The 11,856-nt window shown below is 40.2% G+C and overlaps 1 protein-coding gene across 6 annotated transcripts in view; it reads right to left on the bottom strand.

Moving 5' to 3' along the window:
• Window positions 1-11,856, bottom strand: part of ZC3H11A (zinc finger CCCH-type containing 11A) — a 64,573-nt gene that overhangs the window by 21,833 nt on the left and 30,884 nt on the right. For all 6 annotated transcript variants that reach the window (XM_011931815.1, XM_011931817.1, XM_011931816.1 and 3 more), the window contains 5 exons: window positions 3,540-3,663; window positions 2,351-2,554; window positions 2,109-2,225; window positions 1,798-1,878; window positions 261-371 (listed from right to left, as the gene is read on the bottom strand). In XM_011931815.1, coding sequence (XP_011787205.1) covers window positions 261-371; window positions 1,798-1,878; window positions 2,109-2,225; window positions 2,351-2,554; window positions 3,540-3,663 — 637 coding nt within the window. The remainder of the gene's footprint in view (window positions 1-260; window positions 372-1,797; window positions 1,879-2,108; window positions 2,226-2,350; window positions 2,555-3,539; window positions 3,664-11,856) is intronic.

Below are 11,856 nucleotides of genomic sequence, written 5' to 3'. Positions count from 1 at the left end.
CAGGATGGTCTCGATCTCCTGACCTTGTGATCCGCCCGCCTCGGCCTCCCAAAGTGCTGGGATTACAGGCGTGAGCCACTGCGCCCAGCCGTAACCTTTTAAATATTAGAGTTGAATGTACCAACTTTTCATCTTTATATCTCATCAATATACTAACAAATTCCTGAAAATTCATCAAAGGTAAAAGATACTCAAGGATTTTGCATTCCCAATTATATAAAAGTAGAGGCTTAACAACTCTAAGACCTACTATACCTTACCTTGTTTGGTGGAGAGAGTTACTGTCCTCACCACAGTCCTGACATTTTCTTTTTCAGGACCTGGAATGGGCTCAGGGTGGAGTAAAAGACTGGAAACTCCTGAAGAACCCTCTGAATAAGGCAAGTCAAAGAACAGCAAATAATTTATGGAAAATAATGCTACTGCAAGTCAAAAGATTTGTTTTTGTAACTAGTTAAGTCCAATACAGACTGATATTATGACTATAAGCCAATCAGCCTTTCTGTATCTGTTTGCCTACAGTCAAACAGGGTAGTGGTGAGGGGAGCCTTGGGGAAGATGTGAAAACAAAATATAAAATTATTTTGAGTGACTTAGGCACCCAAACTACTTTTATTTACCAATAAGGCTAATATTATTCTAAAATTAACCTCAGAGGTATACTAGCCATCAGGTGTATCAATCCAACCTATTCTATTTAAATTTAATCATCTGAAAACACAACTCCAAGGTTCCTATAAAGCAAGCCTTAAAACAAGGTTCTTAGAACCATTTCTCTCTATATATACTACACTTGAAACTATAAATTTTAGGGTTGGAAGCTTGGGGCAGTGGATTACCTGAGGTTGGGAGTTTGAGATCAGCCTATCCAACATGGAGAAACCCCGTCTTTACCAAAAATACAAAATTACCCAGGCGTGGTGGTGCATGCCTGTAATCCCAGCTACTCAGGAGGCTGAGGCAGGAGAAGAGCTTGAATCGGGAGGTGGAGGTTGTGGTGAGCAAAGACTGCGCCACTGCACTCCAGCCTGGGCAACAAAAGTAAAACTCTGTCTCAAAAAAAAAATAAAAAAAATTGGGGGTTGGAAATACAGATCAGTCAGGCTGATGAAAGCTCCAGAAGAAAATCCTAGCAGCTCTTCAGGAATAACTCTTCTACTAGAAAATGAAGTTTTTCCTTTTTTCTTTTTTTCTGAGACAGTCTTGCTCTGTCGCCAGGCTAGAATGCAGTGGTGCGATCTCGGCTCACTGCAACCTCCGCTTCACGGGTTCAGGTGATTCTCCTGCCTCAGCCTCCCGAGTAGCTGGGACTACAGGCACATGCCACCACACCTGGTTAATTTTTTGTATTTCAGTAGAGACAGGGTTTCACCATGTTGGTCAGGATGGTCTGGATCTCCCGACCTCATGATTCGCCCTCCGCAGCCTCTCAAAGTACTGGGATTACTGGTGTGAGCCACCACGCCCATTTCCTCTCTTAATATGACTTCTTTTTAACCACTATAAGAACTTACAGAATTAATATAGGTCTTATATGATATTCTTTAGAGCTATATTTTTCAAGATATACAGGTTCTTTCAGATTCTTTATTGTACCCAGCTCAGAATCATTAGGGACCGAAACACAGCTGCAGTGAATTAAAAGCAACCACAATTGAAATAAGTTTGTGTTTTACTTCAAACAGGCCATGGAAATGAAAATCTATTTTCTCATTTTGGCTGTTGCTTCTAGAAGCATCCTTAGTATTCTTTCCTAGCAACATAAAACTATCCATGCCAAAACTTGTGATGACTTACCACCTTGCTTCTTAGATTTTTCCTTCATTTTCTTTGACTTAATTTCCTCAAGAGTTTTTATTCCAAAATTCAAACATTCACCTGAAAATACAAATAGAGATTTTATGAGGAACTAGAGCCTTTTCATCTTTGTATTTTATCTGTACATAGCAGGCATTTATTTTTTGAATAAACGATCAACAGAAACTAAGTATAGGTATGTATGTGTGTAGCATTGGAAAAGGAAGAGGGAAGCCAATTATTGTGAACTAAATTTCAAAGTTAGTTTCAACAGTGGTGTAAGATTTGGCACCAATATAGCCTCTTCTTACCTTGCTTTATATTGACTGCAGGTTTCCGGACAGAAGTCACTCGTAATCCATTGTGAACTTCAGGAGTTGGTTGCAGGGTAGGTGTTTTGGTTTCATCACCTTCCTCAGAAAACTGATCTGTATGCCAACATTTAAGGCAAATTCACAATTAAAAATAAGCCTATAGCTTTAATCCTGATTCTGCCCAATTTACTATGTGACCCTATTTATTTGCCTTAAAGAAGGAGCCACACAGAACTTACCATCATCATCTTCATCATCATCTGCAGCATTAATTACAACTGGTGGATGTGTGGGACTAGGAACATTTTCGGAACTTTCTACTTTCATAACGCTCCGCAGCTGAGGGGAAGGATTGGACTGGACAGACAATTTGTTCTGCTGAACTGAAAGTTGGCTAGCCTTCACTTCCTCTTCTGGTGACTCAGGCACAGTGGGCAACACAGCTAAATGCACAAAATCAGTCATAAATTAAAAACAGAAGATACAACCCCAATTTACCAAAAATTCCTGGCCCCCTATGAAAAGTATGGCATATTTATCTTATGAGCAGTTACGTCTTTTCACTAAATTTCCTCATTTAAGTTCTAAAGTCCTAGGGAGGGAAAAAATGCGCTTTTAGCTCATTAACTCTCCACTGTACATAAACACAAAGTGGGCACTCAGAATAAACAGAAGACTAGAAGAAGCATAGTACCTGTTCACAAATTCCAGACCTTTAATTTTAATAGTGCAATTCTAGGCTTTTTGCTCAGCAAAGTAGCTTTTAAGACCAAGCATATGACACTTATTTGAACCAAACCAGAAAGGAGTAAGTCTACTTTTTCCCTTAAATTGAGGTAAAAAGATGTAGCCATCAAATTTTAATCACGTAGCAAATGTGGCTTTTAAATGGCCAATTCCACTTTTAAATTACTTTAAAATGGATTTTGGGAATAACTACTAGCTTTAAAGTAGGGTTGGCAAATATTTTTTGCAAAGAGCCAGTTTTTAGGCTTTGTAGGCCATATGGTTTCTGTCTCAACTACTCAATTCTACAGCACTAGCACAAAACTAGTAATAGAAAATATGTAAATGAATGGGCAAGGCTGCATTCCAATAAAATTTATTTTACAAAAAAGGCAGAGGACCAGTTTTGCCAACCTTTGGCCTAGAAAATCAAATTTATTTTGAAAATGTTTATGGGTCTGATAAGAATATGAAAAATGAAGTAAGTATAATAACTTAAATGGCATGCCAAGATATAATGGTTCTATGGCCATGGATAAATCATTTAACCTTATAAGATTCAGTTCACTCTGTAAAGTGGAAATAATTCTGCTGTTTCACAAGACTGAAAGGAGCCAACGTCTGAAAAGTACTGTTGTTGTACAGTGCGCATAATAGCTGTTCATTTGATAGTATTCTTTTAAAATTAAAAACTGATCTCACTTTTGCTCGGAGGTAGGAAAAGGCCATCAACATATCGTCCTCTATTGTGATGGAAAGCACAGTTTAATTTTTGACATCCCGTTGGCTGATTTTCCCAATAACAAGGAATTTCACTGCGTTTTTTCTGTAAGAGGGAAAAACACATTGCTTTCAAATAAAACAGTGATATGTGTATTAATGTGGTAGTTTGTTTTCTAGACAAAGTTCATACAGGGTTTAAAAATCCGAGGCATGTGAGATGAGATGATTTTTAGAAGGAAGAAAGGTTGCTGAAAATAACATAACTTAGGCATGATGGAGAGCTGAAAAGAGCAGGAGAGTAGTTTATGTTATTCTTTCCCTTTTTAGCCTCATCCTGGAACCCCTAAAATGTCTACACTTAATTTAAAGAAGCAGGGTGATACGGTAGTTTAAGTTTATGAAATCAAAGATAACAGGATCTGAATCTCTATTATGCTACTTATTGGCCAGATAGCCTTGGACAATTTATGCCTCTAAGCCTCACTTTCCTTAACTATGAAATGGGAATAAATGGTTTCTTATGAAGAGTACATAAAATAAAGCACTAAGCACATAGTTCAAACTCAATAAACTGCAGCTACTACTTGAAGCTGAGAGTTCAAGGCTTTGAGAAAATTCTTCCCATTCATGAATTCTCCAAGTAAGGCACATGTAACAGCACACTAAGGATGTTAGGTATCCTTCCCAAGTCACCTTACTTTTATAAACGAAAATTGGGAGAAAAAAAATAATACCTGTACATCTAGAATAAACTGCCGGATCATAGGATATATGTCCAAGAAAAATATATACACTAGTTCTCCAAAAGCTGTGTATAAGCAATGTTCACAGCAATATTATTTTCAATAGCTCTATACTTTTGCAAACCCACGTGTACATCAACACCAGAATGGATAAAGAAACCGTAAAGTATTCATACAACAGAATGTCATCTAGTAATGAGAAGGAATAAACTATTGCTATACTCAATGCCACAGATGTGGAATGAAAGAAGCCAGACACAAGAGTGCATACTATATGATTCCGTTTATGAAAAGATCAAAACAGTCAAAACTTCTCCATGGTAGGGTAGTTGGGATGGTGATCAGCTTTGGGGATGTGGTTAGTAACAAGGGGATGAAGGGGAAGATAGATTACTGCTAATACTCTATTTCTTGAACTAGCTGCTGATCAAATAAGTATATTCACTTTATGAAAATTCTTCAAGTTGTAAGATTACGATTTGTGCACTTTTCTATATACATTTTAATAGTTCAAAAAAGGGGAAAAAAAGATAGGAGAAGTACTCCAAAAAAGTAACTAACCTCCAATGAACTGTATGATGTTGAATCTCTAATCATCATAAACAGCCTAAGGTTTAAAATTCCAGGAAAAAACACCAGCATTGAAATGTAAGAATATGGAGAAGAGAAACACAGAAACAATAACCATTACAAAAAGATGCTCAAATATATCAAAAAGGGCAAATTCCAAAATCTACTATATTGAGAGACTGATAAAACTCAATAATACACTGTTTTTAGGGATATGGAAGAATCAGGCAGTCTCAAACACATAATGGAAATGTAAATTAGCTCCACAGCTCTGAAAGGTGATTTGGTAAAATCAGTTTTTTAAAAATATGTTCTAAGTTTATGTCATATGCATAATTACCTATTAACATTTTTTAAAAGTGTACTGGGCACACTGCTTATAGAGTAGCCCTGCTCCGCAAGGAGCAGTAAAAATAAATAAATAAAGTAAAACTAAAAGTACAGCAAATATCATTACCTTCAAAGAACTAGACAGAATTTCTTAGTCCTCTGTCACACCCAAAAGATAGATGTAATAGCTACCACTGTTTTTTAGACAGGAATAACAACAATTATTCAATTCTTCCTTTCTCAAGGCAGAACCTAATGCCAATATTCCTTGTTCCTAAGCCTGCCTTTGCTTAAATTTTACATCTTTCCTGGAAGCAATTTTCAAATTACTGAATGACTTCTGTAACAGTATCTTCTATATACAGAACTCACATGACATTTATCTGATCTGTTTAATATATTTACTAGATTTCGTTTCTAATTGAAAAGTAAGGCTGGGCGCGGTGGCTCAAGCCTGTAATCCCAGCACTTTGGGAGGCTGAGATGGGCGGATCATGAGGTCAGAAGATCGAGACCAGCCTGGCTAACACAGTGAAACCCCGTCTCTACTAAAAAATACAAAAAACTAGCTGGGCGAGGTGGCGGGCGCCTGTAGTCCCAGCTACATGGGAGGCTGAGGCAGGAGAATGGCGTAAACCTGGGAGGCGGAGCTTGCAGTGAGCTGAGATCCGGCCACTGCACTCCAGCCCGGGCGACGGAGCAAGACTCGGTCTCAAAAAAAAAAAAAAAAGAAAAGTAATATATGTGCAACGAAGACAACTTGGAAAATGGAAAGAAATGCCAATTATGCTATTACCCAAAGAGAATCACTTATTTTGGTATGAATTCTTTTTACTTGTAAAAAAAAAAAATCACAAGTGACTATATGCATACTAAAAAGAAAAGTATTCCATATAATTCTGTGCATTTTTCCTTAGTAATATCCTTCACATGCCAGGCGTGGTGGCTCACGCCTGTAATCCCAACACTTTGGGAGGCCAAGGTGGGTGGATCACCTGAGGTCAGGAGTTCAAGACCAGCCGGACCAATATGGTGAAACCCCATCTCTACTAAAAAATACAAAAATTAGCTAGGCATGGTGGAGGGCGCCTGAAGCCCCAGCTATGCAGAAGGCTGAGACAGGAGAATCAGTTGAACCCGGGAAGTAGAGGTTTCAGTGAGCCAAGATGGAGCCATTGCACTCCAGCCTGGGAGACAGAGTGAAACTCCATCTCAAAAAAAAAAACCAAAAAAAAAAAAAATCCTCCACAATAATATTTCTCCTACATAATTATGTCTTCACATTTTTAACAGTAATACAGCACATGATCCAAAGTTAAAACAAGTTGATGCTCATTATTTGCAGTAGTTATGTTCTATACAGTCACTAGCAACACTGAATTAGTAAATACTAAACCGTTTTTCCTAAGGGAAATAGAGTTGGGTTCCTGTGAGCCCCTGGTCACATTTTCATCAACTAATCAATACATAACTTGGTTTTGGGTGCATTTAATATTGTTCATTCATTAATATGAAACTCAAGACCAATAGCACTATAACTCACACTTGAACAAAGCTTATCTAACATCTATTTTCTCTTTTTTTTTGAGATAAGAGTCTCGTTCTGTCACCCAGGTTGGAATGCAGTGGCACAATCTCGGCTCACTGAAACTTCCACCTCCCAGGTTCAGGCAATTCTTCTGCCTCAGCCTCCCAAGTAGCTGGGATTATAGGCACATGTCACCATGCCCAGCTGATTTTTTTGTATTTTTAGTAGAGACAGGGTTTCACTATGTTGGCCAGGCTGGTCTCGAACTCCTGACCTCGTGATCTGCCTGCCTCGGCCTCCCAAAAGACTAGGATTATGGGCGTGAGCCACCGCGTCCGGCCTAACAATCTGTTTTCTCTGTAAGACACATCACAGCTTTCTTCTACTCAGGAACACTACAAAGCACTTCAGCAATAGGCCTAGGAACCATTTTAAGCAGCACCACCACCAACCAAAAGCTGTGGAACCAAACAGACCATGAAAAGGACACTTGTTTACAGTATCAGAAGAAGGCAGAGCTCTGTTCCACCTCACCTGGAAATGTGACTCAATTTGTGAACCAATGTGACACATGTCAGATGACTCAAATTTTTTGCTGCTCTGAACATGTCTACGAATGACCAAGTACTGATTTGGGGGTTATAAATTTTAGCAAGTAGGCAAATTCACAAATATGGAACCAATGAATAATGAAAATGAACTGCACACAGAAGGGGTACACAATAAAAAGACTCCTTCTCATCCCTGTCACCTTCCCATAGCCACTGTTGTTAAGTTTCACCTTTATACTTCCAGAGATTTTTAAAATTCATATGCAAGTTAAAAACAAATATAAACTGTTTTCCCTCTCTTTTTTTTTTTTATTTTTTTTTTATTTTGAGATGGGGTTTTGCTTGTGTTGCCGAGGCTGGAGTACAGTGATGTAATCTCGACTCATTGCAATCTCCGCCTCCTGGGTTCAAGTGATTCTCCTGCCTCAACCTCCTGAGTGCTGGGACAACGGGGTGTGCCACCACACCTGGCTAATTTTTGTAATTTTAGTAAAGATGGGGTTTCACTGTGTTGGCCAAGTGGCCTCAAACTCCTGACGTCAGGTCATCCAGCCACCTCAGCCTCCCAAAGTGCTAGGATTACAGGCATGAGCCACGGCACCAGGCTTCCCTCTCCTTTTTTTAACCCATCTTGCTCTTCACCTTAGGTTTTCCACTTGACAATATATCCTAATTATTTCCATATCAATAAATTAGTTTCCCCTTTAAAATTTTTTGTTAACAGCTACCCGGCACTCCACTGTATGAATGTAGCAAAACTTTATTTTAAAAGAAGGACAATTAGGTTATTTCCAGTATTTTACTATTACAAACTACAATAAGTAATTCTGCACACATCTTATTTTGCAGGTAAATACCTATGTGTAAAAAGTATAAGCATTTAGTTCTTTCAAGCAATATAGCCAATAAGCCTCTGTGCAGAAAAGAGTTAACATAGCAACTCTGAGACTACTATCCTTAGAAATGCCCGCTTGCAAGGCTTGTTCTTGGCTAGCATCTGGGAACTTGGCTTTTAGAGATGCTCCAAGCTAATTGGTAAGTGGGGGAGGGAGAAGGCTCAGTATGTCTAGACTGTTTGTGCAAACGATACAGTTAATGCTGAACATCTGCCTTCCTTTTGGGAGTCTGGAATTTGGGTACATATTTGGTAAAGGGTGCTTACTTGGCCAGCACCAATGAAAATCCTGGATGTTGAGTCTCTAATGGATATCCCTGCGCAGGAACACCACACATGCACTGCTGCATTTTCATGACTTGGAGAAGAGTGTGCTCTGTGTCACCCCTAAAGTGAGTGGGCATAAAAAAACAGGCACATGGATTCTTCCAGATTCCTCCAGTGTCTTTTTCTCTTATGATCTGACAGTGTGTCTTTACTCTATTGCTGTAATAAATCCTAACTCTGAATACATTCTAGAGAATCTCTAAAATGAAGAGGAGCTCCTGGAGACACTGACATACCCTCCGTAAGAGTTGTGCCAATACACTCCACTAACAATGTTACAGCAAGACTTTTCATGTTGTAACATAAAATATAAAAGCTGCAGAGTACTCCTTTATCAATTTGATATCTGCTGCTATTTGCAAGACAGGTAGCTTAGAATGTAGTTAAGAGACAAGAAATATGAAACCAGACTGGAGTAACTGACCTCAGGCATATGAACTGCATATTTAGTCTCATCCTAACAATTCAGTCCAAAGTCGTTAGATGGGGCTGAGGGAGACAGGCATTCAGACGGGAGGAGGGAAGGACATGGTGGCCCAGAGCAGGGTACTGGAGTCTGACTGAGAATAGGAAGGTATCCACATGACCATGTGGAACTGGCATAGGGTGTTGGAACCCATGGAGAGTTAAGAGGACATGTGCATGACAAGGTACCCTGACAAGTGCTGAGCCTGAGCAGGGTTAGCAATGTTTCTGTGCAGAAGAGATCCCAATGTAGGATAAAGAATACATACTCATGTAGGGTCAGTTTAGAATGACATCAAAGACCACGTAGGGTGAGGAAGGCAGGGTACTCCCAAGGGAACCTCGTACAGAGCTGGAATATGTGCGCAGGGTCAGGACAGCATCTCACATCGGAGAGCCGCTCAGCACAAAGTATCACAGCCCAAGGGTGTGAAAACAGTATCCATTGTAGGGATCTGGTTGGGGGTCAAAAGTAGGATGCTGGGGTCCAAGTAGGGTGAGAAAGAAGTCCCTACGGTGAAGGAAGCAGGGAGGCTTAGCACAGGGGATTAGAGTTGAAACATGGTGAGAAAGGTGTCCCTGTGGAGAAGATTTGTGTGTCATGCCAGAGCCTGAGAGGAAGGAAAAGGCTGTGACACAGTATTGGTTTTTATACTAGGTTTTATACAATACATTGTTCAAAAGTATTATGAACAATGAAAACCAAGTTTCTCACTTCTAGAGAAGAGTCACAGGTATGGAAAAGGAGAAGCCTAGACTAAGTCCTGTGGTATTGATGAACTGGAAGCACCTATATGAACTCATAATTTTTAATACTAAGTATCTATTATTGAATACATAGGGCCGGGCATGGGGGCTCATGCCTGTAAACACAGCACTTTGGGAGGCTGAGGCGGGCGGATCACGAGGTAATTAGATGGAGACCATCTGGCTAACATGATGAAACCCCATCTCTACTAAAAGTACAAAAAATTAGCCGGGCATGGTGGCAGGCACCTGTAGTCCCAGCTACTCGGGAGGCTGAGACAGGAGAATGGTGTAAACCCGGGAGGTGGAGCTTGCAGTGAGCCGAGATCGCATCACTGCACTCCAGCCTGGGTGACAGAGCGAGACTTTGTCTCAAAAAAACAAAACAAAACAAAACAAAAACAAAAAATAAAAAACAAAAAAAAGTTCTGATGTAAATGTCTATTAAGTGTATACATTTATTTGTTCCTTAGCTCTGTCCACTAAGACAACCTGAAAGTGATGACACTCTAGGAGCAGCCCAAATCTTAACTTCTACATACCATTCTTCACTAAAAGAAACCAGGGCACCCTGGATAAATGGCTGAATCCAGGGCTGAAGTAGGAAAAGCACAGGATAAGCCTGGAAAATCTTGGCTAGGCCAAAAAGCAGAGATGCTCAAAGAATGATGGAAACATCAAAAAGGACACAAAAATTAGCTTGAAAGGCTCCTACTGGCCAAATCTGGGTCAATCTGAGCATAAAAGTCAGTAATGATAGTAACAGAGTATGACACACTGGTTAAAATAGAAAACCAAATATATCAGTCTATTTTTACACTGCTATAAAGAACTACCTGAGACTGGGTAATTTATTAAAAAAAAGGTTTAACTAACTCACAGCTCTGCATGGCTGGGGAGGGCTCACGAAACTTAAAATTATGACAGGTGGTGAAGAGGACGCAAGGCACAAACAAGGCTTACAAAGCAGTAGGAAAGTGCAAGTAAAGGGAGTCCCACACTTTTAAACCATCAGATCTCATGAGAACTCACTCATTATCACAAGAATAGCATGGGGGAAACCACCTCCAAGATCCAATCACCTCCCATCAGGTCCCTCCCTTAACACATGCGGATTACAAGAGGTGAGATTCATGTGGTGATACAGAGCCAAACCGTATCATCACAAGTTTGCATTAACTCACATAAATAACGGGGAAAAAGTTGAAGTCTGCTGAGAAATGGGGTAAAAGGGTCTAAAAGTACCTCTCCACAAAATATTTATGGGAGGCTGAGGCAGGTGGATCACTTGAGGCCAACAATTCGAGACAAGCCCGGCCAACACGGCGAAACCTCGTGTCTACTAAAAAATACAAAAAATTAGGCCGGGCGAGGTGGCTCACGCCTGTAATCCCAACACTTTCGGAGGCCAAGGTGGGCGGATCACAAGGTCAAGAAATTGAGACCATCCTGGCCAACATGGTGAAACCCCACCTCTACTAAAAATACAAACATTAGCTGGATGTGGTGGCGCACACCTGTAGTCCCAGCTACTTGGGAGGCTGAGGAAGGAGAATTGCTTGAACCTGGGAAGCAGAGGTTGCAGTGAGCTGAGACCGTGCCACTGCACTCCAGCCTGGCAACAGAGCAAGACTCCGTTTCAAAACAAAACAAAACAAAAAAACCCAAAAATACAAAAAATTAGATGGGTGTGGTGATGCAGGCCCGCTATCCCAGCTACTCGAGAGGCTGAGGCACAAGAATCACGTGAACTCAGGAGGCAGAGGTCGCAGTGAGCTGAGATCACACCACTGCACTCCAGCCTGGGCAACAGCATGAGACTCTGTCTCAAAATAAATATATATATATAATTTGTGATAGTCCTGCTAAAGATACATAACCTTAATTTAATAATGAGGGGGAATACAAACAAACCCAAATTGAAGAACATTCTTAAAAACAATTTCCCTATAGCTACCATAAGTGTTAAGGCCAATGAAACGCCAAGGCAGGACTGAGTGACTGCTCTCAACAGAAGGAGACAAAAAGAGTCACGACAACTATGTGCAACACTTGAATGTGGACTTGCTCTTTTTTTTTTTTTGAGATGGAGTCTCGCCCTGTCACCCAGGCTGGAGTGGAGTGGTGCAATCTCGGCTCA

This window comes from Colobus angolensis, unplaced genomic scaffold (genome assembly GCF_000951035.1).
Source record: "Colobus angolensis palliatus isolate OR3802 unplaced genomic scaffold, Cang.pa_1.0 Scaffold91, whole genome shotgun sequence".
Taxonomy (NCBI): domain Eukaryota; kingdom Metazoa; phylum Chordata; class Mammalia; order Primates; family Cercopithecidae; genus Colobus; species Colobus angolensis.
The sequence above is the reverse complement of the archived record's forward strand: the minus strand, read 5'-3'. Positions and strand labels throughout refer to the sequence as shown.